Below are 24,359 nucleotides of genomic sequence, written 5' to 3'. Positions count from 1 at the left end.
GGACCTCTGCTCCATATTTTTATCTAACCCCCTCTTGAAGGTGGCTATGCTTGTGGCCGCCACCACCTCCTGTGGCAGTGAATTCCACATGTTAATCACTCTTTGGATGAAGAAGTATCTCCTTTTATCCGTTTCAACCTGACTGCTCAGCAATTTCATTGAATGCCCACGAGTTCTTGTATTGTGAGAAAGGGAGAAAAGTACTTCTTTCTCTACTTTCTCCATCCCATGCATTATCTTGTAAACCTCTATCATGTCACCCCTCAGTCGACGTTTCTCCAAGCTAAAGAGCCCCAAGCGTTTTAACATTTCTTCATAGGGAAAGTGCTTCAACCCTTTAATCATTCTAGTTCCCCTTTTCTGGACTTTTTCCAATGCTATAATATCCTTTTTGAGGTGCAGTGACCAGAATTGCACACATTATTCCAAATGAGACCGCACCATCGATTTATACAGGGGCATTATGATACTGGCTGATTTGTTTTCAATTTCCTTCCTAATAATTCCCAGCATGGCGTTGGCCTTTTTTATTGCAATCGCGCACTGTCTTGACATTTTCAGTGAGTTACCTACCACGACCCCAAGATCTCTCTCTTGGTCAGTCTCTGCCAGTTCACACCCCATCAACTTGTATTTGTAGCTGGGGTTCTTGGCCCCAATATGCATTACTTTGCACTTGACCACATTGAACCTCATCTGCCATGTTGACGCCCACTCACCCAGCCTCAACAGATCCCTTTGGAGTTCCTCACAATCCTCTCTGGTTCTCACCACCCTGAACAATTTAGTGTCATCTGCAAAAGTGGCCACTTCACTGCTCACTCCCAACTCCAAATCATTTATGAACAAGTTAAAGAGCATGGGAGCCAGTACTGAGCCCTGCGGCACCCCACTGCTTACCATCCTCCACTGCGAAGAATGCCTGTTTATACTCACTCTTTGCTTCCTATTAATTAGCCAGTTTTTGATCCACAAGAGGACCTGTCCTTTTACTCCATGACTCTTGAGCTTACTAAGGAGCCTTTGATGAGGAACTTTATCAAAAGCTTTCTGTAAGTCAATGTAAACAACATCTATTGGGTCCCCTTTGTCCACATGTTTGTTCACCCCCTCAAAGAAATGTAACAGGTTAGTGAGGCAAGATCTTCCCTTACAGAACCCATGCTGAGTCTTCCTCAATAACCCGTGTTCATCAATGTGCCTACTCATTCTGTCCTTGATAATAGTTTCTACCAACTTTCCTGGTATTGAAGTCAGACTGACTGGCCTGTAATTTCCCGGATCTCCTCTAGAACCCTTTTTAAAGATGGGGGTGACATTTGCTACCTTCCAGTCCTCAGGAACGGAGGCAGATGTCAATGAAAGATTACATATTTTGTCAGAAGATCCACACGTTCACCTTTGAGTTCTTTCAGAACTCTTGGATGTATGCCATCCGGACCTGGTGACTTATTAGTTTTTAATTTGTCTATCAGTTGTAGGACCTCCTCTCTTGTCACCTCAATCTGACTCAGGTCTTTCAACACCCCTTCCAAAATTAGTGGGGTTGCCACGGTCAGAGCGGGGCTCATCTAAGACTTCCCTGAGAGTCTTCTCCGAGTGCCTAACTGACTGTCTCTGCTTCTCCAGGTCAGTCACCTCGGCCTCAAGGGTATGAACTCATTCCCTGAGGACCAGGAGCTCCTTGCATCGAGCACACACCCAAGACTTCTGTCCGGTGGGCAGATAGTCATGCATGTGACATTCAGTGCAAAACACTGGAAAGCCCCCACCCCCCTGCTGGCATTCTACCTTCATGATAGCTTTTTTAAAAATATATACAGTCCCCTTTTAAATCCTGTTTGTTTGTGTGGCTCTCTTTCTGGAGGGTCAGCTTACCTTATTGGGAGCAGAAGAAATCTGGGTTCCTGGTCCTTACAGAGCCCCCAGGCTAAGAGCCACCGGCCAAGAGCCCTTTGGCTCTCTGGCAAGGCACAGCTTAAAATGCAAAGAGGGTGGGGAACACAGCCACTCCTAATCAATCAGCAGCAATCACCTTCACCTTCAGCTCACTCAACCAAACAAACAGCAGTTCCCAAGCAACCACAAACTCAGAATTTTCAGCAGTCACACAAACTCAGAAATTCTCAGCAACTTCCCCAGCTGTCTCAGCTTATCTCAGAGCTTCTCTGCCCTCTCTCAGAACTCTGAAATGTGCCCTTCCCATCTGCTGTCAGCCTAGTTGAAAACTTTCTGGGTTGTTCAGCAGACAGAAAGGACTGGCGGGATCCTGGCACCATCACCGTGCATGTGCAGTGGAGTTCCCAAGCATGCCCAGTGGGCATGGGTGCAAAGATCCTCGCTGTAGCTTTAGAATCACCGTTGGAGCTGGTGCAGGTTCCATTTATCTCACGGGTGTGAGTGCATAGATGACCACTCTATTTTAAAACTTTGGTTGAAATATCCAAAGTGAAGCTGGCTTCTCTTCTGCTACTTGATCGTTTGTGTGTGTGTTTTAAAGGTTGTAATTGGTACTGGCGTTTCATCTGGAATGGATCTGTCAAAGACCTATGGAGTGGATGTAGTTGGGAATATCCCCAAAGGGTGAGTTAAGTGTAAGCAATTAAATGATCTTGTTAAGATGATATTGTTAGGTACTGCTGTTACGTTGTCGTCTTCTCTCTTATTATTCTCAGGTTACGGCCTCCAGAAGTACCCGATATCCACCTTATACCATCGGTTTTTGTGGATGCGATAGCAATAGCCATAGTTGGCTTTTCCATGACCATCTCAATGGCCAAGATCTTTGCTCTTAAACATGGTTACACTGTTGATGGAAATCAGGCAAGTTTGTTTGAATATCATGTTTCAAGGTGGGTCAAGGCCGGTCAGCGCTGCTATTGCTTTTAGATCTCTCAGCAGCATTTGACACAGTCAATTATGATCTAATGACCCACCGCCTTGCTGACGTGGGAGTTCAGGGGATGGACTTACAGTGGTTTTCCTCCTTTCTCCGTGGTCGGGAACAAAGGGTGGCGATCGGCGAGCAGACCTCCCTGCGTCATCCACTAGAGTGTGGTGTGCCACAGGGAGCTATTCTCTCACCGATGATGTTTAGCATCTATATGTGCCCCCTTGCCCAGATTGCTAGAGGTTTTGGGCTGGGTTGTCACCAGTATTCAGATGACACCCAGCTCTATCTGTTGATGGATGGCCACTCAGACTCCACCCCAGATCATCTAACCAGGGTGTTGGAAGTCGTGGCTGGTTGATTGCAACTGAGCCGGCTGAAGCTTAATCCAACCAAGACGGAGGTCCTGTGCATGAACCATGGGGGGCTAAGATTGGGCATCCAGCTCCCCACCCTGGATGGCGCATCTCTTGTGCCAGCTCAGAAGGTGAGGAGTCTGGGTGTGATACTGGATGCCTCCCTTTCTATGGAGGCCCAGATCACGATCTGCCTTTTACCACCTTCGGCAGGCCGAGCAACTAGTGCCCTGTCTGGATCCCCGGGACTTAGCTACAGTGATCCATGCAACGGTCACTTCCAGGCTGGATTGCTGTAACTTGCTCTATGCAGGCTTGCCCTTGAGGCTGTTCTGGAAACTCCAGCTGGTGCAGAATGCGGCAGCACGATTTCTGACTGAATCGCCTGTATGGGCGAGCAGTCGGCTGATGCTGTGTAGTTTGCGCTGGCTACCAATTGAGTACCGGATTCGCTTCAAGGTTTTAGTACTGATGTTTAAAGCCTTGCGCAGCCTGCAGGACCGTCTCTCCCCATATGAGCCCCGGAGGTCATTACGATCGGCCAGCCAACATCTTCTGACCATCCCTGGTCCAAGGGGCGTCCGGCTTGCCTCGACCAGGACCAGGGCTTTTTCGGCCCTGGCCCCAACTTGGTGGAACCAGCTCCCTACAGAGGTTCGGGCCCTGCCGGATCTGTTGGCATTCCGGAGGGCCTGTAAGATGGAGCTGTTCAGCCACGCCTAGATGAGGCAGGTGGACGTCCTTCTCTTATGGTACCATCAAATTGGCCTCCCAGCACTGTTGCTTAAATCGGGCCGATACAGTTGACATCCTTGGACACCTAAAGCTATACTCTACTGATATGCCCACACCATCCCATGCTGCTTTAAATCAATTCCAAGCCAATGGCTTAACTTGTTTAAATTGTAATCCGTTTTTAACTGTTTGTTTATTATTATTTGTTTGACCGTTTTGCTGTTGGTTTGATTGTTTTATTATGTTGGAATCCTCCCTGAGCCCATTACGGGAAAGGGTGAGCTATATATCGACAAAAATAATAAATAAATAATTTCTCCATCTGATCAAAAACCAGTTGAAATTAGTGGAGCGTTTGCCCAGTAGGCTGTAGATGTCTACAGCTCATATTCCAAAAATATATTATGCTTCTGCTCTATTTGCAGGATCCAGCCTCTTAAACATATTTGTATTCTGTTGGATTCAGGGTCTGAATATTTTTATGCAGGTCTTTTTCAATAATTTAACACATCACAGATAATATATGTACCATCTTTGGAAAATCTGGCAGTGTAAATTTATTCTGTTCTTTCCTTTTGCCATAGGAACTGATTGCATTAGGAATATGTAATTCTGTAGGATCCTTCTTCCAGACTTTTGCTATCACTTGCTCGATGTCTCGGAGTCTTGTCCAGGAGAGCACTGGGGGGAAAACTCAGGTTTGTAGCATTAGTTTTCTCGTTTGGACCATAGCCTTTTCCACAGCCATCCTCTGAGATGGAATTTGAATCCACATATCTCCAATCCAACATTGTTTCCACTTCCACATGCCAGGTCTCAGAATTGCTGATTAAGATATCCAAGGCTGCTTGCCTCCATTTGTACCCCAGATACCTACCAACTGAACAGATTTTATCAGGTTAAAAGGATTATAGGAAAAATAAGAAGAGTGTGCAGGATTGGTACACCCTTGTCAAATGCTCAATAGACATGTGCTTTGTGTGTGTCTTGTTCAGATCGCTGGCACCCTGTCCTCAATCATGGTCCTGTTGGTCATTGTGGCCATTGGTTACCTCTTTGAACCACTGCCGCAGGTAAGAGCTTTTTTATGTGTATGTTTTCGTACAGGTGAAATCAGATAATAATCTCTAGCAAAACATCTTTTGCCATCTGCAGTGTTTAGGATGACAGAATTTTAATGTTCTCTGCTGCAATGGCAATATGTTTTCTCTGAAATAGTTTCTTAAATGTAATAATTGCTCAATATTTGCAAATATTTTGTTGGCTTCCAGTGGCTTGCACCAGCTTTCTGCATGTCTGTCCTAGATTGGAGTGAAGGTGCCCTGGTCTAGAATGTGAGCCTTATTTTTCTTTTCTTTTTTTTTGGCACCTGGCAGTGGTCTCCATACTGGTTCATTCCTTAGTTTTTCTGTTTTCATTCAGACATCAAGATAAGCCATGGTTTGTTTTGAAACCAGAAGGTCCCCCACCTTGTGGAGCCTGAGGGAACTTTGGGAATTTATGAGACGATTGAGTGGGCACACATAACAAAATGGCTGCTCTAGGGGACAACCAACAAACCACAGTACATTGTATTGCCTTCATTCAGACAGTTGATCAAACCACGGTTTATAAATCGCCGTTTAGCATGATGCCTGACTGCAACTTCTGTCCCTTAACATGCATGGAATTGATTGTCATTTAGAAGTGGGATCTTCACACCGTGATAGTAGGAGTGTATTAGTCTGATGGGAGTCTTGTGTCGAGTTAGCTTAGTTTGATGGTCATGTGCAAATATGTTGGCATGTTCTCCCTTATCCTTGGAATACTGCCAACTAGGTTATTGAGATACTGATTGAAAAGGGTGATCAGAAAACACAATTATGTCTGTAAAGCTATATCTGTTCCTTTTGGTGGAGTGGTTGGAGAAAGAAATGTGTGTGTTGCAGCTGTAAAGATAATAATAATAAAATTTTATTTATATCCCACCCTGCCCGCCGAAGCGGGCTCAGGGCGGCTAATAACATTTTCATAAAATTATACAAAGTTTAAAAACACATTAACTTTAAAACGTTCCAGTTAACCAAATACAATACAAATTTCCAGGTGCTAATTCCATTTATAAATGATAGTAGCAAAAGTCACCCAACAGCATGCTCTCAGTCAGCAAAGGCCATCCTGAAAAGGGTGGTCTTGCAGGCCCTGCGGAACTGGTCAGGGCACTGCAGGGCTCGCACTTCTTCCGGGAGCTGGTTCCATAGATGTGGAGCTGCGATGGAGAAGGCCCGCGTACGAGTGGCCTCCTTTGGTCCAGGGATAGTCAGCTTGTTCTTCCCTGCTGACCTCAGTGCTCTCTGGGGTTTGTATGGGGAGAGACGGTCCCTTAGGTAGGCAGGTCCTCGGCCATATAGGGCTTTAAAGGTGATAACCAGCACTTTGTAACGAACCCAGTAAGTAACTGGCAACCAGTGCAGTTCACATAGCCCTGGCTGTATGTGCTCCCATTTTGGAAGCCCCAATATCAGCCTAGCCGCTACGTTCTGCACCAGCTGCAACCTCTGGGTTCGGCACAGAGGCAGCCCCATGTAGAGGGCATTACAGTAATCCAATCTTGAGGTGACCGTTGCATGGATCACTGTTGCTAGGTCCCGGCGCTCCAGGAAGGGAGCCAACTGCTTTGCCCGCTTCAGGTGGAAAAACGCCGACTTGGCAGTGGCTGCTATCTGGGCCTCCATTTATAGTGAAGGCTCCAGTAGAACTCCCAAGCTCTTGACCCGGTGCGCCGCTTTCAGAAGCACACAGTCAAAAACTGGGAGAGGTATTTCCCTCCCCAAGGCGCTGCGACCCATGCAAAGGACCTCTGTCTTTGTCGGGTTCAGCTTCAGCCCACTCAGCCTAAGCCAAGTTGCCACGGCCTGCAATGCCAGGTCCAAATTCCCTGGAACGCAGTCAGGCCGGCCGTCCATTAGCAGATAGAGCTGGGTGTCGTCTGCATATTGGTGACACCCAAGCCCATACCTCCGGGCAATCTGGGCAAGGGGGCGCATATAGATATTAAATAGCATCGGGGAGAGAACTGCTCCCTGTGGCACCCCACAATCAAGTGTGTGCCTCTGGGGCAGCTCACCCCCGATTGCCACCCTTTGTCCCCGACCTTTGAGGAAGGAGGAAAGCCATTGTAGGGCTAACCCCCCAACCCCTATGTCGGCGAGGCGGTGGGTCAGTAGCTGATGGTCGACCATATCGAACGCGGCCAACAGATCTAATAACATCAGCACCGCCACACCGCCTCGATCCAGATGCCATTGGAGGTCATCTACCAAGGCGACCAGCACTGTCTCCGTCCCATGACCTGGGCGAAAGCCGGACTGGCAAGGGTCTAGGATGGAAGCGTCATCCAGATGACCCTGCAACTGCAGCGCCACTGCCCTCTCAATAATTTTACCAAGAAACGGTAAATTAGAGACCGGTTGATAATTTGCCAATTCGGCCGGGTCTGCTGTACTTTTTTTCAGGAGGGGGCAGACCATAGCCTCTTTCAAGAGTGTTGGAAAACGCCCCTCAGAAAGGGATCTATTTATGATGTCCCGTAAAGGACATCTAAGCTTCCTTTGGCAAGATTTAATCAGCCAAGAAGGGCAAGGGTCCAAATCACAAGTTGTTGGACGTGCAGAAAAGAGAATTCCGTTGACTTCCTCCAGGCTGAGTGGGTCGAAGCGATCCAGAACAAAATCGGAAGACAGGCACGGAGCCTCAGGTTCCTGTACTGTATGCAATGTGATGGGCAGGTCCTGGCACAGCGACGTGATTTTATCTGCAAAATATTTCGCGAAAGCCCCGCAGCCTATCTCTAATTCCCTCACATTTGGTCTGCCTTGAGGCAGTGTAGTAAGACTTCCAATTATTCTAAACAATTGAGTTGGGCGCGAATTTGCCGACGCAATCCTGGCCGCAAAGTAAGCTTTCTTCGCGGCCTTGACTGCCATCTCATAAGACCTCATAAACGATCCATAGGATGTTCTCGTCGCTTAGACTAAGTTGCCCCCAGGAGATACTTTTGCTTCCTCCAGAATACCCTCTTTAATTAATAGATGGGAAAAGGGGCTCCATGATAGAGGAGTTTTCCCAGTGAGGGTTTTTGTGAACTCAATTATTAAGCCTTTGGTTGTTAAGCATACAGGAAATTTGTTGAATAAGCTGCAATCCCTGGTAGTGGCAGAGAAGGAAAGTAAATCTCCGGATAAATAGTCATTATAGAACAAGCTCCTAGTAGCCACCAAGCAAACTTGGTGGAGGATGGTCTTATTAGCTCATTTGAAAACATATCCTGAACTGAACAACAAGCCATTGAGCCATTCGTGGGAAGGGCGGGATATAAATCTCAAATAAATAAATAAATAAATTGTTGAAAGATTGGATTTTGTAATGCTGAAATTAAAGGAAACTATGACTGTAGAAACCTCCCCCCAGGATGACCTAACGCTGAATCTGAAGGATACCATGGAAGTAGAAACCCCCCCTGCAGGATGACTTAATCACTTTAGATAATATTCCTCGTTCTGAGGATTTATTAATTACAAGTGAATTACAAAAGCAATCAGGGTTTAATAATGAGGCTGTGGGAGTTACTTAAACTTGGATGTCAAGGAAAGAGTGATGGAGAAGGATCAGAGAATAAGTGGTGGGGGTGGCTGTGTTTACTTTGATTCTGAGTGGTTGTTAGAAATGATTACTCGTGATGCCTGATGCCTAAAGCTTTTGTTTGGAATATAGGGGTGGGGTGGAATAAACAATGGGATCCTGAATTTGAAAAATTTCTCAACCATACAGATATATTCTTATTACAAGAGACATGGGCTCTGGAGTCAGCCCCTCCCATGATAGAAGGTTTTAACATATATAACTCCCCTACAGTTAAGATCCAAGTCTTGGCTCAACAAAAGGAAAGCTCTGGCTCTTTCCTTCTTTCCCCAGGGTACCAGGTGGGGAAGGAGCCTCAGCCAGTAGAAGGAAGAGAGGCTTGGCTCAACAAGGTCTCCCTTATGTCAGATCTGGCCCTCATAACAAATGAGTTCAACACCCCTGATTTAATGCATCCCCTGCAAACAGGATTTTAAAAAGGCCATTCTACAATTGAACATTGTCAAACATTATATACCTTGACTGTTGAGACTATTAGAGGTCCAATGAAAGCTTTATACGTGGCCTTTATTGACCTGGCTTTGGTTTTTGATTCCCTTATCAGGGAGAGATTATGGTGGAAACTCCTTAACATTAATAGGTTGGTCTATTTGATAAGCTGATCGCATTGAAACACTACTGTGGAAATCAAGGTCTGAAAGAAAAGTATGTTAATGGATGATATTCCTGTTAATAAGCGTGTGACCTGAGGATGAAATGAGGGAACTACGGTATCTGCAGGCTAGTCCAACCATTTCCCACAAGTGCAAATCATGATGTCTAATGGATTAGAATGTGGCTAATTGGTTATCATGGTTTCCTCCTTGGAAGTGATAGAAGCTTCCCTCCTTGTACCTGGCTATTATCTAGTCATGAGATCAGCTTTGCTGAATCTTCCCAGCAGCAGTTATTTTCCCACAAACTTTTCAACTCAAGTTGTGGCCTAGAAGCAAACCAAGCTTGAACCAGTGTTTGAAAGAACAAGGAAGTAGGCAAGGGTCTCCATTCCTTGATATTGGTTACTCAAAAAAAGAACCTCTGACTTCAGGGTCAAGAAGTTCCTTTTGCCTATATGGATATTGTATATGTTGCCAATGAAGGGGATGGGTGGTGACAGTGGTAGAACATCTTCTGGACATGTGGTAGCCCCCTGGGCTCATTACCTGTCATCTCCAGTTAAAGGAGTGGATAAGAAAGAATACCAATATTCCAGTTCATTATGAGGCATCTTCAGGATGCAAATGGTTTCAAGACCACCTATTTAGGAAGCTCGGTCAGACCTCACACCTCTGTTATCTCCAGTTTCTTCTCCCTCATGGGAAGGCATCTTTTCCTTCCATTAAGCATCTTTGGCTATGCTGGCACCCCAAGATTCATCTTTCATATTTCCTCTCTCATGTCTCTCACTCCATACACAAGAAGAGCAGGCCCAAGGAAATCCTCTGAAGTGGGATCTTCCTTGGCTGCCGGGACCATCATGCCATAGCTTGTTCAAAGAACTGATACTAGAAAAGTGTAAGACCCATTTCTTCGGACCACGTTATATGATCTTACGTGTCCTAATCCTACCCTAGCTACTTTTGCTCGCTGGAATCTCAGTGGCACTGTCTCCACAGTCTATACTATTATTCCCTCTTTAATCCACTATGTTGTCTTTCTGGAGGTGTTTGCCTCCCAAGATTCTGATTGCCTCAGCTGCAAATTCAGCAAGTGGGATTTCAGAGCTGGGAACCTTGGCATCACTGGCCCTCATATCTCCCTTGTGATGTAATGTCCTTGAAACAGACCTAAATAACCACAAGGATAATTCCAATTTCTTGACCAAAGAGTTTTTCTTCTAATACCCTTGTATCAATCTTCGCACCAACTGAAGGAGTGGTGTTTGTTGGTTTCAGGTGCAAATCTACATTTTCTCCTCAAGAGAAAGTTTTAGTAGGTAATTTGATTTCTCCCCCGTTCCTTCCACCTTCCCAGATGGGTAGAATGTCTCTAGTCTAGCACTGAGCAAATGACTTCGGCAATGTGTGATCCATGTTCATCCAAATCTACCCCAGCATCACAAGGATCGCTGTAGTAGGGTAGTAGCCATTGCAGTTCCTTGCCCCAGTGCCTCAGTTGAGATTATTGGTAGAATCTCCACCTGTGTTTTCCGTTTACTGGTACTTAGATATCCTGCATCAGCTAAGTGCAGCCTTGACAGATGTGTGCTACATTAATTGTTCAAACAAAGCAGGTCAGCCACTCTTACCCAGCATGGAAGTAACTGCTTTCAGACAGCCTATGCTAAAATGCCCTCTCCCTCAGAGTGAGAAAGGGGCATTGGCGGTATATGATGAAGCACGCATGCAAATGAAAGCTTATGCCCAGAATTAAACTTCGTAGATCTTAAAAGCCCAACTACCCCCCCCCCCGATAATTTCTGCAACTTAAAACCCCATTAAAATCCATTGCAACTGAAAATCTAGTGGATTTTTTTTTGGGGGGGGGGGGAGGTGGGATTTGTGAATTTTCTGCATTGTGCAGGGGGTTGGGCTAGATGACCCTGGAGGTACCTTCCAGCTCTATGATTCTAAATGTCTTTCCAGTAATGTCTTAAAGATGGTATCTGCCTTTCATATCCTCAGGGAGCCTGTTCCAAAAGATGGGGGCTGCTATAATGGGCTCTAGGAGATGCCAGGTGGCTGACATTAAATGGAAGAACAACTAGATGGGGGCAGTCAGAAGACCACAATAGGTGCATGGGAACATCTTAGGAGAGATAGTTCTACAGTTACAATAGTAGGGTGCACTTCAGGTTGGTTAGTCTACAGATTGTGGATTTTTGGGAGCAGGAAGAATTTCACAAGAGGCTTGGCAAATGACTTGGAAATGAATGTGCCCAGGGCTTTTTTTCTGGAAAAAAAGGTGCCAAAATTCTCAAGAGGGAAATGATGGAGAAACATGCAGTTGCCCCTCGTGCTTTTAAACATTTTTTAAGAATTCTGTTTCCATGAAGAAGTTCCAGAGCTCCATTCCACCATGTTCCCCCAGAAAAAAAAGCCTAGAGTGTGTCAAAGAACCTAGAGGTAAAGTTTATTTTCATGTAGGTTCCAGGGTCAATACTGTACACAGACGACTTAAATGGAAGAAGCCAGAACAAAGTTCTTGAATAAAGATTACATGTCATTGGACTGCTGTTTTAGTAAATTGGCACAAATCCATTTTAAAAACTAGAATTTAATGAGGCAACATCATTGTTAGTCTTTCCAGGAGTGGGCGTGCAGTAGGGGTGTCTGAATTATTAACGTATGAAATGAAAGCACACATACCAATAGACCTCTTGTCCTGTTGTTTTACATAACATTTGCACACCAATTCAGTTTTAAAACAAGTTCAGAAAGTCAAAGTTTACCCATTATGTTTTTCTAGGCTGTGCTTGCAGCCATCGTAATGGTCAATCTAAAAGGCATGTTCAAACAGTTTGGAGATATTGCCCTCTTCTGGAGAATCAGCAAGATTGAACTGGTAAGTGAGTTCTTGGAAATCCAAGTATGCCTTTAATGTTTTTTTGCAAGACATCTGTTAATTTTGTGCAATGGTCCGATGTTCTGCTCATACAGAGGAACTTGCTCGGGAAGAATCAGAGTGACGGAAAAATAAGTTTTAGACCTCAAAACTTGCAGTGTAAAGAGGCTGAGAAGAATAAGGCATAAGATATGCAGGTGATGGCATGCAGGCATTGCAAGGCTGCATCTGTCTGGGGCGGGGGTGGCCAACGGTAGCTGGGGTCAGCCATAGCTCTGCAGAGGTTGTCCTTGAAAGGGCAGCTGCTGTGAGAGCCCTCTCCAGCCCCACCCACCTCACAGGGTGTCTGTTGTGGGGGAGGAAGGGAAAGGGGATTGTGAGCCGCTCTGAGACTCTCCGGAGTGGAGGGCGGGATATAAATCCAATATCTTCATCTACCTCACAGGGTGTCTGTTGTGGGGGGAGGAAGGTAAAGGAGATTGTGAGCCACTCTGAGACTCTCCGGAGTGGAGGGCGGGATATAAATCCAATATCTTCATCTACCTCACAGGGTGTCTGTTGTGGGGGGAGGAAGGTAAAGGAGATTGTGAGCCGCTCTGAGACTCTCCGGAGTGGAGGGCGGGATAGAAATCCAATATCTTCATCTACCTCACAGGGTGTCTGTTGTGGGGGGAGGAAGGTAAAGGAGATTGTGAGCCACTCTGAGACTCTCCGGAGTGGAGGGCGGGATAGAAATCCAATATCTTCATCTACCTCACAGGGTGTCTGTTGTGGGGGGAGGAAGGTAAAGGAGATTGTGAGCCACTCTGAGACTCTCCGGAGTGGAGGGCGGGATATAAATCCAATATCTTCATCTACCTCACAGGGTGTCTGTTGTGGGGGAGGAAGGGAAAGGAGATTGTGAGCCACTCTGAGACTCTCCGGAGTGGAGGGCGGGATATAAATCCAATATCTTCATCTACCTCACAGGGTGTCTGTTGTGGGGGAGGAAGGTAAAGGAGATTGTGAGCCGCTCTGAGACTCTTCGGAGTGGAGGGCGGGATATAAATCCAATATCTTCATCTACCTCACAGGGTGTCTGTTGTGGGGGAGGAAGGGAAAGGAGATTGTGAGCCACTCTGAGACTCTCCGGAGTGGAGGGCGGGATATAAATCCAATATCTTCATCTACCTCACCGGGTGTCTGTTGTGGGGGAGGAAGGGAAAGGAGATTGTGAGCCGCTCTGAGACTCTTTGGAGTGGAGGGCGGGATATAAATCAAATATCTTCATCTACCTCAGAGGGTGTCTGTTGTGGGGGAGGAAGGTAAAGGAGATTGTGAGCCGCTCTGAGACTCTCCGGAGTGGAGGGCGGGATATAAATCCAATATCTTCATCTACCTCACAGGGTGTCTGTTGTGGGGGGGGGGGGAAGGAAAGGAGATTGTGAGCCGCTCTGAGACTCTTCGGAGTGGAGGGCGGGATATAAATCCAATATCTTCATCTACCTCAGAGGGTGTCTGTTGTGGAGGAGGAAGGTAAAGGAGATTGTGAGCCGCTCTGAGACTCTTCGGAGTGGAGGGCGGGATATAAATCAAATATCTTCATCTACCTCAGAGGGTGTCTGTTGTGGAGGAGGAAGGTAAAGGAGATTGTGAGCCGCTCTGAGACTCTTCGGAGTGGAGGGCGGGATATAAATCAAATATCTTCATCTACCTCAGAGGGTGTCTGTTGTGGGGGAGGAAGGTAAAGGAGATTGTGAGCCGCTCTGAGACTCTCCGGAGTGGAGGGCGGGATAGAAATCCAATATCTTCATCTACCTCACAGGGTGTCTGTTGTGGGAGAGGGTAAAGGAGATTGTGAGCCGCTCTGAGACTCTCCGGAGTGGAGGGCGGGATAGAAATCCAATATCTTCATCTACCTCACAGGGTGTCTGTTGTGGGAGAGGGAAGGTAAAGGAGATTGTGAGCCGCTCTGAGACTCTTCGGAGTGGAGGGCGGGATAGAAATCCAATATCTTCATCTACCTCACAGGGTGTCTGTTGTGGGAGAGGGAAGGTAAAGGAGATTGTGAGCCGCTCTGAGACTCTCCGGAGTGGAGGGCGGGATAGAAATCCAATATCTTCATCTACCTCACAGGGTGTCTGTTGTGGGAGAGGGAAGGTAAAGGAGATTGTGAGCCGCTCTGAGACTCTTCGGAGTGGAGGGCGGGATAGAAATCCAATATCATCTTCTTCTTCTTCTTCTCTCCAGGTGTTTTTTTTGCTTACAACTCCCATCAGCCCCAGCCTTTGGCCCTGCTGGCTGGGGCTGATGGGAGTTGTAGGCAAAAAACATCTGGAGAGCTACCGTTGGCCACCTCTGGTCTAGGGGAAACTCCTTGCTTGCTTCCTTCTCTTGGCAATTCTTAACAACCAGTAGTGTATCCCCATCTGACCTCCAGGGTTCCCCTTTCTGAATAACTGATCCATGAGTGAGTTGCCCACACTTGGTGGCCCAGGTGAGGTCTACCTTTGTCTTAGAATGCAGAGCAGAGCATTTGTTTGTAAATGACCAGGAAAACAACAACGGGTATGGTTAAAGAGTCTGGGAGTGCAGAAGTGGGAGTGAATGCTGGGATACCACCTTACAACCCTTATTTCTAGCCACTCCCTCAGCCCAGGATGCTGCAAACTTTTAAAGAATTCTTGCCACTCTGAAGTGGCCTGCAGGAAATTTAGAAGGACGGAAGGACAAGTGTTTCTCCAATCCAAATCAAGCTTGAAGTCATATGTCCTCTGTGTTGGCAGAGATGATTGGTTCTTTTGTAATGCTATTTGAGAAAAGGCAAATGCATAATTTAGAGAGGAATCCTAAGCAGGTCTACTCAGAATCCTACTCAGTTCTATTCTGTGGGGCTTACTTCCAGGAAAGGGTTCTTAGCATTGCAGTGTTAGAAACTGAGAAACAGCAAAAAATGCAGGATGTTAGAAAATTTCCTCATGGTGCTGTTTATAGGAACAATTGGTTATGTATTGCACATTAATATAAAGGTGACTTCAGAATAAGGCAGTATTTGCTTCAGACGACTGGATTTGAGGTGAGCAAATAGATTCAGTCGCCAGCATTACTATATGGTGGTCTGTGCTAGGGTTTCATCCATCCAGTCACTGTTCAGGCTCTTGAGTTGGTCTACCCCCAAAACCCAACCTTTTTAATGGTTCAGTCTGACCATGCTGACATTTGTCATCTCTTTCATGTTGTCCTTGGTGTCTGTGTTTGATTTGGCCTAACCAGCCTTTTATAGGAAAGTAGAGATCTGTAAGAGCTGATCAGATTTTTTAAAAATGTTTAGGCTATCTGGATTGTAGCTTTCCTGGCCTCCGTTTTCCTGGGGTTGGACTATGGTCTGCTCACGGCTGCAGGTTTTGCACTGATTACCGTTATATACAGAACACAAAGGTGAGGCAAACTCTTTTTTTCCTATTCTCCTATCAGAACTGTTGTGGGGGAGATAAAAAAAGAAATAATCTTTTTCTGGGTCAACTGCATGTGTTTCTACAGCAACATTCAGCTCAGGTTTTGTTTTATAAAGCACAGAGCTTCTTAATCCAATAACACAGTTGTCTCGTTAAAACAAAAGTCTTTGAAAGATGATGGAGATCCATATTGCTGCCGAAGTAACTGGCTATGCTTGTTATTGGTTAAATAGCTATTACTTGGACTTCTCCCAAAGAATTCTTCCCCCAGCCGGAGTAATTTGAGGTATGTCACTAGGGAGCAGCAATTCTGCCTCATGAGCAAAAAAAGCTCGTAGCATTGAAGGTGTGAGGGAGACTACATTTGACTAGAGCATAAATTATTTAGTTTACTTCCGTAACCTTGTAAAAATCTCAGAATAAATTATTTTAAATTATATTTAAACTATATTTTAAGAATAATTTAAACATTATAAAAGAAAACAGAAGTCAAATTTCACCTACCCCTTTCCAGTCCCCTGGAAAACAGGTTTACCCACTCCACTCCAGTATATTGGTAGACCTATCCTCTGGAGGACATGTTTACCCACCTCTTTCCACTATATGGGTAGAACTGGCATGTGGAGAACAGGTTTACCCAGCACAGTCCACTATATTGGAAGACCTGTCCTCTGGAGAACAAGTTTACCCACCCCAGTCCACTGTATTGCTAGACCTGGCCTCAAGAGAACAGGTTTACCCACCCTTTTCTACTGTACTGGTAAACCTGGCATCTGGAGAATAGGTTTACCCGCCCCAGCCCACTATATTGGTAGATATGGCCTTAGACCATCATCCTGTGCTGAGCCTTAGGAAAAATACCAAAACAGACACAATGGGGGGCAGTGTAAATATCAGTCACACCAACTGCTGTTCAGACCACTATATACTTATGCGAATAAAGTATATAGAAACCAATAATTTATCTCATCCACAGGTTCATATGATATGGTTTGTGGTCCAAAACTAACATAGTGTACAGGATGAACATATGCCTAAAGCAAAAGCAAATAATTTACAAATCATATTGTCCAAAGTATAAGTCCCAGTGCTGAAATTATCTCCTCTTCAATCTAAAAGTATATTCCATAGTTCCTTTAGGAGTGGACTGATGCTCATATGATTAGATTCCGAGGAGCCAAAAGATGATGTGTTTCCAGATACAATAGCGTGTTTTGAATGGTTCTTTATCCAAACTATATTGGCTTCTAAGCAGGACTAAAAATGAAAAATTACAGTAATTACAGTCAAACACAATAGACAAAACATGTAATTATACAAAACATTTAGTTGCACAAGCATAATTTACCCAAATCTCAGCATCATTTCAAGCAGACTAAAGTTCATGTCAAGAACTATAATTTTGTCTCCATGGCTGAATATGATGCTTTCGCTACTCACAAAGATTTTTTTCTTTTGCATAGGCAATTAAGGCTACAAGTTTTTTATTAGCTAATGAGGGCAAACAGGAATGCTTCTGCCCCAAGTATACCTTTAATTCAGCTGTGCTAAATCCTTCTATTGCTGTTTTCTAAAGATCAGTTCTTAAAGATATAGAACTGGCAGAGCATAATAGGAAGTCTGTAAGGCAGAATATTACTTGCCTGGAAAGAGCAGCTCTTAGGAGGTTGACAGTGACTCCCAGATTGTCATAAAAGAAGCTGACAAAGGTCAGGCAGAGTGGTAAACTGCAGTATTGGAAGTTCAAACTCTGCTCACGACCCGAGTTCGATCCCGGCAAAAGCTGGGTTCAGGTAGCCGGCTCCAGGTTGACTCAGCCTTCCATCCTTCCGAGGTCGGTAAAATGAGTCCCCAGCTTGCTGGGGGGGAAAGTGTAGATGACTGGGGAAGGCAATGGCAAACCACCCCATAAAAAGTCTGCCGTGAAAACGTTGTGAAAGCAATTTCACCCCAGAGTCGGAAACGACTGGGGCTTGCACAGGGGACTTGCTTAATAATACTTGCCACTACACCCCCCCATCAACAATGACCCTACTAGGCATTTTCAGACCAGGATCAGGATCCCCATCACTGAGGCTTTATCTTTAAATATTATTAGCGAAACATTATATAAGCTTTCTCAGGTTGCCCACCATAGAATACCAGTGCTTTGTGCAGTACCTAAAACGCATAAAAAGGGCAACCCACCCTTGGGCCGACCTATAATCTTGAGTGTGAGATCTATATTCGAGCCCATTGCACAGTTTTTGGATTATGCATTACAACCCTTTGTGGTACGGATCAGATCCTGTATTAAGGACATGACCCGCTTTATCCAGCTGTTTGAAAATATGTCTGTTTCTTAGGATTGAATTTTGGTTACTCTTGATGTGAGGGCATTGTATACCAATATCCCTCATGGGGAGCTCAGACAGATGATCATTAACCTTTCGGGCAAACATCAGGATACTTCAACTCTTACCTACTTTTTGGTGGAAATTCTGGATTTAATATTGGAAAATAATTATTTTCATTTTGACAGGTCCTTCTATATGCAGAAATGCGGTATTGCTATGGGCAGCCCAGCAGTGCCTTCACTGGCCAGTTTATTTATGTAGCAATTTGTGGGCACACTTATTTTTCCATGCTCCCACGCTGCTTGACTGCTGCAGACAAGGTTGTTCCACTGGGCTCCACCCACTCCCCTCCCCAAGCAGTCTTCTGTTTCCTTTCTTACACCAGTTGCTCGCTGGCCGCATAAGAGCCCTGGAGGGGCCAGTTCAGGCCTCCACACTTTTTTGTTTGACACCCTGATCTAAGCATTTGAGGGAGGGAACCACCTCACCTGGGAAATGTTAACAGAGCTGTCCTCATTCGAATGGCCTGGACTCTCAGTCTAATTCCTGCCTGTTGCTTCCTCTTTGGTGGCCTTATCATTCCTTATATATCCTTCTCAGTTTGCTATGGTACTTTAATTCCCCTCCCCTCTCTGGGAAATGGGCCATTCTTTTCGGATAACTGGCCCCTATCCTGAGTGAGCCTTCCAAAGAGAGACAGTTCCTGACAGAGAGATTTCTTTTGTAGTCTGTCAGTACCATGATAACTTTTGCTAATTTTTCTCCACAGTCCACAGTACAGAATCCTTGGCCAGATTCATGATACAGACATTTACTGTGATGTGGAAGAGTATGAAGAGGTAGGATGGCATTAGCTATCTTTATATGTCTTAGGAGGTAGATAAGAATCAGCATCATTGTGAGAATTTTACATTGGAGGAGATTGAAGTGGGGAAGTCGGACCATAAGAAAGTTCTTTAGGCTTCTGTATTCATTATCTCATGAGAGTTAATCTGCTTGCACGAGTCTAGACCTTTACATGGAGAGCCATGGCTAGGGAGGAACTTGCTGCTATATCATTTACAATCAGGGAGTAACTAAAATCCTGAGTGGAGATCAGAAGGGAATTCAACGTGTGCACACATGCACTGTGGAGTGGCTTTTTCTCACAAATGTTGGTAAAGTTTTCCCCCATGCTTCACATTTTCCATGGACTAAGATTGTGAGCTAAATTCCTACTCTACTGTCTGTAGGGTTGCCAATCCCCAGGTGGGGGCAGGGGATCCCCCGGTTTGGAGACCCTCCTCCCGCTTCAGGGTCGTCAGAAAGCAGGGGGAGGGGAGGGAAATGTCTGCTGGGGACTCTGTTATTCCCTATGGTGATTTATTCCCGCAGAAAATCATGGAGAATTGATCCGCGGGTATCCGGGGCTCTGGGGGGGGGGCTGTTATTTGGGATAGAGGCACCAAATTTTCAGTATAACATCTAGTGCTTCTCCCCAAAATACCCACCAAGTTTCAAAAAGATTGGACCAGGGGGTCCAATTTTATGAGCCCCAAAAGAAGGTGCCCCTATCCTTCATTATGTCCTGTGGAAGGAAGGAATTGAAAAGGTGTGCCATCCCTTTAAATGTGATGGCCAGAACTCCCTTTGGAGTTCAATTATGCTTGTCACAGCCTTGATCTTGGCTCCACCCCTAACGTCTCCTGGGTCCACCCCCAAAGTCCCCAGATATTTATTAAATTAGACTTGGCAACCCTAACTGTCTGCCACACTTCTAGCCTGATGTGCCCTAGTAATACAATGGAGAGGTGGTAGAAAGGATACCACATTAGGTGGCAGGTGGAGAATCATGTTTTTAGTAATGTTCCCCTACATTAGAGTCACTAGCACAGCAGTAATGTAGTTACCATAGAACTTTTCAACCCGATATGTTCGATTTTTAGCTGGGGGGGTGGCATTCGGAAGTGGGCTGCTAGGCCAGTGATACCATTTATAAAGAACTAGATTGACTGCAAACAAACAAAATTCTATCAAAAGGTCCCATTTTAGGAGAACTGTGGGGGGGGGGGGAAGAATACTTTGATGAAGAACAATGGTCAGTAGGATTGCCAGTTGCCTAAAGGGGAAAATGTCCCTTTAATAATAATATTAAATAATATTATTATTTAATAATAATATTAAAGCTATTAATAATAGCTTAATGGGATGTTATTTACCAGATGATGATATTTATTTCCATGCCATCAAAAGCCTCAACTGCCCATTTCTGCACATTAAATATATACTAAAGGGATGGAATTTCCCCCCCTCCAGGCAGTTGGCAGCCCTAATGGTTACTCTTTAGAGATGATAACTGCAAGATTCTGCTTTTGAGTGTAATTTTATGGTTCCTCATCCCTTTCCCTGTCACCCTCCATCTCAGGAAGTCTGGTATCAAAGAAACAGTAATCTGGGACCTTCACATACGAGTATATACATACTTTCTGGTCCAATACATGGTGTATTGCAGGATGATGGAGCTTCTCCTTGGCAAAAATATCAGCACAGCCTGTGAAAGGAATGCTTACTTTCTCTTCCCCCCCCGCCCCCCCCCCTTCATTCCTTAGGTGAAAGAATGCCCTGGGATCAAAATATTCCAAGCAAACGCCTCACTGTATTTTGCCAACAGTGATTTGTATGTCAGTGCACTGAAGAAAAAGGTGAGCTGCCCCAATTCCTCTGTCCTACTGAAAATGTTAAAAACCTTTTAGCAATGAGACAAATTGTACAAAAGGAAGGCTTATGCAGTTTAGCAGCCGTTGAACTACAGTGCTTCAGTCCACAGATGGACTGGGCTATTTAATGTTTAAAAATTCTTCCATCTTTAAAAATTATAAAAGGCAAAATGCCCTACATTCATGTACAAATGCATCATGTTTTGGAGAATGCTAGCCTAGAATTATAGTTTAGTACACAGCTGTATTCTTGTATTTTCAGATAGAGAAGTATTCAGGCATTCTGGCTGCAATTAGTAGTGCTTAAGGAATGTTGAACTCCTTTGTTCTGAGGGCTGCATCTGACATAAACGAGGCCTTGTCGGGCCAGGCCATGCGTGTACCTATGGAAGATTAGGTAGCAAAGATATAAACTTTATAAAGAACACAGACAGACACAATTAAATATATTTTTTAAAAAACTTAAACATGCTTAAAATGTTAGCACTTAGTATGAGAGCCAGTTTGGTGTGGTGGTTAAGTGTGCGGACTCTTATCTGGGAGAACTGGGTTTGATTCCCCACTCCTCCACTTGCATCTGCTAGAATGGCCTTGGGTTAGCCATAGCTCTGGCACAGGTTGTCCTTGAAAGGGCAGCTGCTGTGAGAGCCCTCTCAGCCCCACCTACCTCACAGGGTATCTGTTGTGGGGGCGGAAGATAAAGGAGACTGTGAGCCACTCTGAGATTTGGAGCGGAGGGCAGGGTATAAATCCAATATCATCATCATCTTCTAAATGTGTTTTCTTTGTATTTTTCCCATGGGATCCAGGGAACTGGGCAAAGGAAGCTCTGGCTCTTTCCTTCCTTCCCCAGGGGACTGGTGAAGGGAGGAGCCTCAGCCAATAGAAGGAAGAGGGGCTTGGCTCAGTAGCACTGCTGTGTGATTGAGAGAACCTGGAAAAACTTCTGCCTCCTCCCCCATTCGTCCCCAAGGGAGAAGCCTCAGCCAAAGGAGAAAATAGAGGTTTTGCTCTGTAGCTCCTGTGCGATTGAGCAAGCCATGCAAAGCAAGCTGTGATGCAGAAGGAAGAGCGAGAGAAGGGGAGAAGGAAGCAGATGACAGCCAGTTGCTCAGAAGCCTAATTTGGGCCCCGGCCGCATGTTTGACATCCTTGGCTTACATGCTCCACTGCCCCTTTCTTCCTCCCCTTATGTGCGATGTATTATTAAAACATCTTATTCTTTGAAGCCCAGGATCCAGTTCACTATGAGCTCCACATGCAGGCACCTGGACAAATTGGAATGTGCTTCCTCCCCACAGGTCAGGAGTTGATGCTTTAACTTTCTAAAGCTCATCATTTGAACATCATGACCAGGGGCAAACTGGCTCTTTAACTGGCTGGGAAAGCTCCTGCTGGGCCACTGCTGTGGAGGGCCTCTGCTGACCGGGAACAAGCAGACTCAAGAGTCCACTGAGGTATTAGCAGAGCCACAAGGTCCACTAGACTGAGACCCAGTCTGATCAATAGTGGTAACTGATGTAGCCTATCCCACTTGCCATTGTCACCACAACCTGGTTCTAAGCTGTTTGGCTCTGTCAATGGTTCAGTTGACACCAAGGTTTAGTATCCAATTCAACCCCTGGATCCTGGGCTTTGCAAGACAGGCATTTCTCACCAGCCACCTGAAGGAGAATAATCCATCCACAGAGAACAGGTTTTAGTTCAGTAACACTTTTAAGACCAATAAAAGTTTATTCACAGTATGAGCTTTTGTGTGTGTGCACACACTTCTTCAGATATACAGAAATGGAAGCTAACATTTCACATATATAGGCAGATAGATGCCTTTATAGGGAAACAGCAAAAATTAGCATACAAAAACCAATTAACCTAATCAAGCTAATTTGCTTAATTCTCATATCTTGAATAAACTTTTGTTTGTCTTAAAGGTGCCACGGGATTAAAAATCTGTTCTGCTTCAGAGCAACATAGTTGCCTCATTTTGCTATGTTTGCAAAGCAACATTTTAACAATTAATAATTGTTTTATTGCTTTAAGAAAGAGCACTACCCTTAAGCTTGTGAATCTTTGATGAGTTTGAGCTTGCCTTTCTTTCTGTGGTAGACTGGGGTTGATGCCTGTGCTATATTGGCCGCAAGGAAGAAAGCGCAGAAAAGACATGTCAAGGAACTAAAGCAACTGCATAAATGTGAGAAGAAAGCAGTCCTGAACCTGGTAAGCGTGGCAAATTTCTCATTAATTACAGTTAAGAAATCGAGAATCATCCCTAAGGTGGCTATGAAATAGATCTTGGCTTGATTACCAGAGCAGGCATCCCTCTGAAGCCAACATAAAATTGTGGCATCACAACTTCTCTGTGAGCCGCTGCATTTGTTTGTCTTACTAAATGTTGCCCTGGATGTTCATAGAAGGCCTCCAAAAGTAAAACAGAAGTCCACCCGCACCATAAAGACTAACAGTATTCCAGCATGAACTTTCATGAATCCAAAAATAAAGCATGAATGTAGGATCCCAAGTTAGGTTTACATATAAAAAAATCTGCTTTGAAATAAGGATAAACTGTTGGCTGATTCACACAATCATGAGTGGGGAGATCTTGTGAAAATGCAGGCTTACATACAATGGTTTTCTAACATATCGAAAGGGGTTTTGCTGCATAGGAGGAGTGGCATCTTTCATGCAATAATTTCGCTTCGTGGTTACTAGAACGAAAAGCTACTTTGTGGAGACTCTTCTGCCCCCAAATAATCAGTGGATTGATCCAAGATACCAACAAAAGGTTTGGAAAGGGGTAGAGTAATTCTTTGATTATACACAGATCAGGAGACACCATTGTGTTAAGTCTCTGCATATAAATATTTAAGTAGAATGAATTTTTTACTCCAGATTAATTAAATGTAGATCAGCTCTGCTTAAGAAACTATTTTTTTCTAGCATCTAATTAATCTCCAGAAATGGAAATATGTATTAGTCAGATTTTTAAAAAGTCTGTATTAAAGTCCGATTTTGTTCTCCCTCAAAGACTAGTGATGATGTAGAAAACGGCACGAACCAGGAAGTGCCAAAGGATGAGCTGTCAGTCAATGGAAAATTCTCAGCCACAGAAGCCACAACACAGAACTCCTCTCCTGCAGAACGTGAACATTTTATGAAATCAGGAATAAACATACATTCCATCATTTTGGATTTTTCACCAGTGAACTTTGTGGATTCAGTTGGAGTAAAAACCTTAAAATCAGTACGTATCAGTTGTCATTCCCTCCTCACCCTAAATTGAAGACACATTGACTTTTAAGGTATTTATAGAATAGAAAATTGTGTGTCCCAGGTTGAAGGGCACAAGGCATTAGAACGCTGTCCTACACAACCTCAGAGCTTGAGCCAGAGATCTGGCTGTTTTGGGTTCTTAGACCAGAGGTCCGCACCATCTTAGTGAGCCAGTGAGTGCTTTTGAAACTTTGAGAAAAGGTAATGGGTGTCAAAATGGCTGCCATGGTTTTCTGGGACCAGTAATAAAATGAACAGCTTTTTCCCTGCAGACCTAAAGATGATGCCTTCTGGTTTCTGTTGTGATTTTTCTACCAAAAAAGAGCCCTGCAGAACACTAACCGCAAATTCATTTCTGCTCTGCTGTAGATCATAAAAGAATATGAAGATGTTGGTGTTTCTATGTATATAGCTGGCTGTAATGGTAAGCATATTTTTGTGAAGAGGGACACTGCTCTGGTTTCTCTCCTATCTGTTAC

General features: G+C 44.7%; 1 protein-coding gene across 2 annotated transcripts in view; it reads left to right on the top strand.

The window, feature by feature from the left end:
* Nucleotides 1-24,359, top strand: part of SLC26A5 (solute carrier family 26 member 5) — a 60,784-nt gene that overhangs the window by 35,017 nt on the left and 1,408 nt on the right. For both annotated transcript variants that reach the window (XM_060244697.1, XM_060244696.1), the window contains 11 exons: nt 2,501-2,583; nt 2,676-2,823; nt 4,566-4,679; nt 4,977-5,054; nt 12,049-12,144; nt 15,455-15,561; nt 18,684-18,753; nt 20,503-20,595; nt 22,717-22,827; nt 23,636-23,851; nt 24,250-24,304. In XM_060244697.1, the coding sequence (XP_060100680.1) occupies nt 2,501-2,583; nt 2,676-2,823; nt 4,566-4,679; nt 4,977-5,054; nt 12,049-12,144; nt 15,455-15,561; nt 18,684-18,753; nt 20,503-20,595; nt 22,717-22,827; nt 23,636-23,851; nt 24,250-24,304 (1,171 nt within the window). The remainder of the gene's footprint in view (nt 1-2,500; nt 2,584-2,675; nt 2,824-4,565; nt 4,680-4,976; nt 5,055-12,048; nt 12,145-15,454; nt 15,562-18,683; nt 18,754-20,502; nt 20,596-22,716; nt 22,828-23,635; nt 23,852-24,249; nt 24,305-24,359) is intronic.

This window comes from Heteronotia binoei, chromosome 8 (genome assembly GCF_032191835.1).
Source record: "Heteronotia binoei isolate CCM8104 ecotype False Entrance Well chromosome 8, APGP_CSIRO_Hbin_v1, whole genome shotgun sequence".
NCBI classification, from domain to species: domain Eukaryota; kingdom Metazoa; phylum Chordata; class Lepidosauria; order Squamata; family Gekkonidae; genus Heteronotia; species Heteronotia binoei.
The sequence above is the reverse complement of the archived record's forward strand: the minus strand, read 5'-3'. Positions and strand labels throughout refer to the sequence as shown.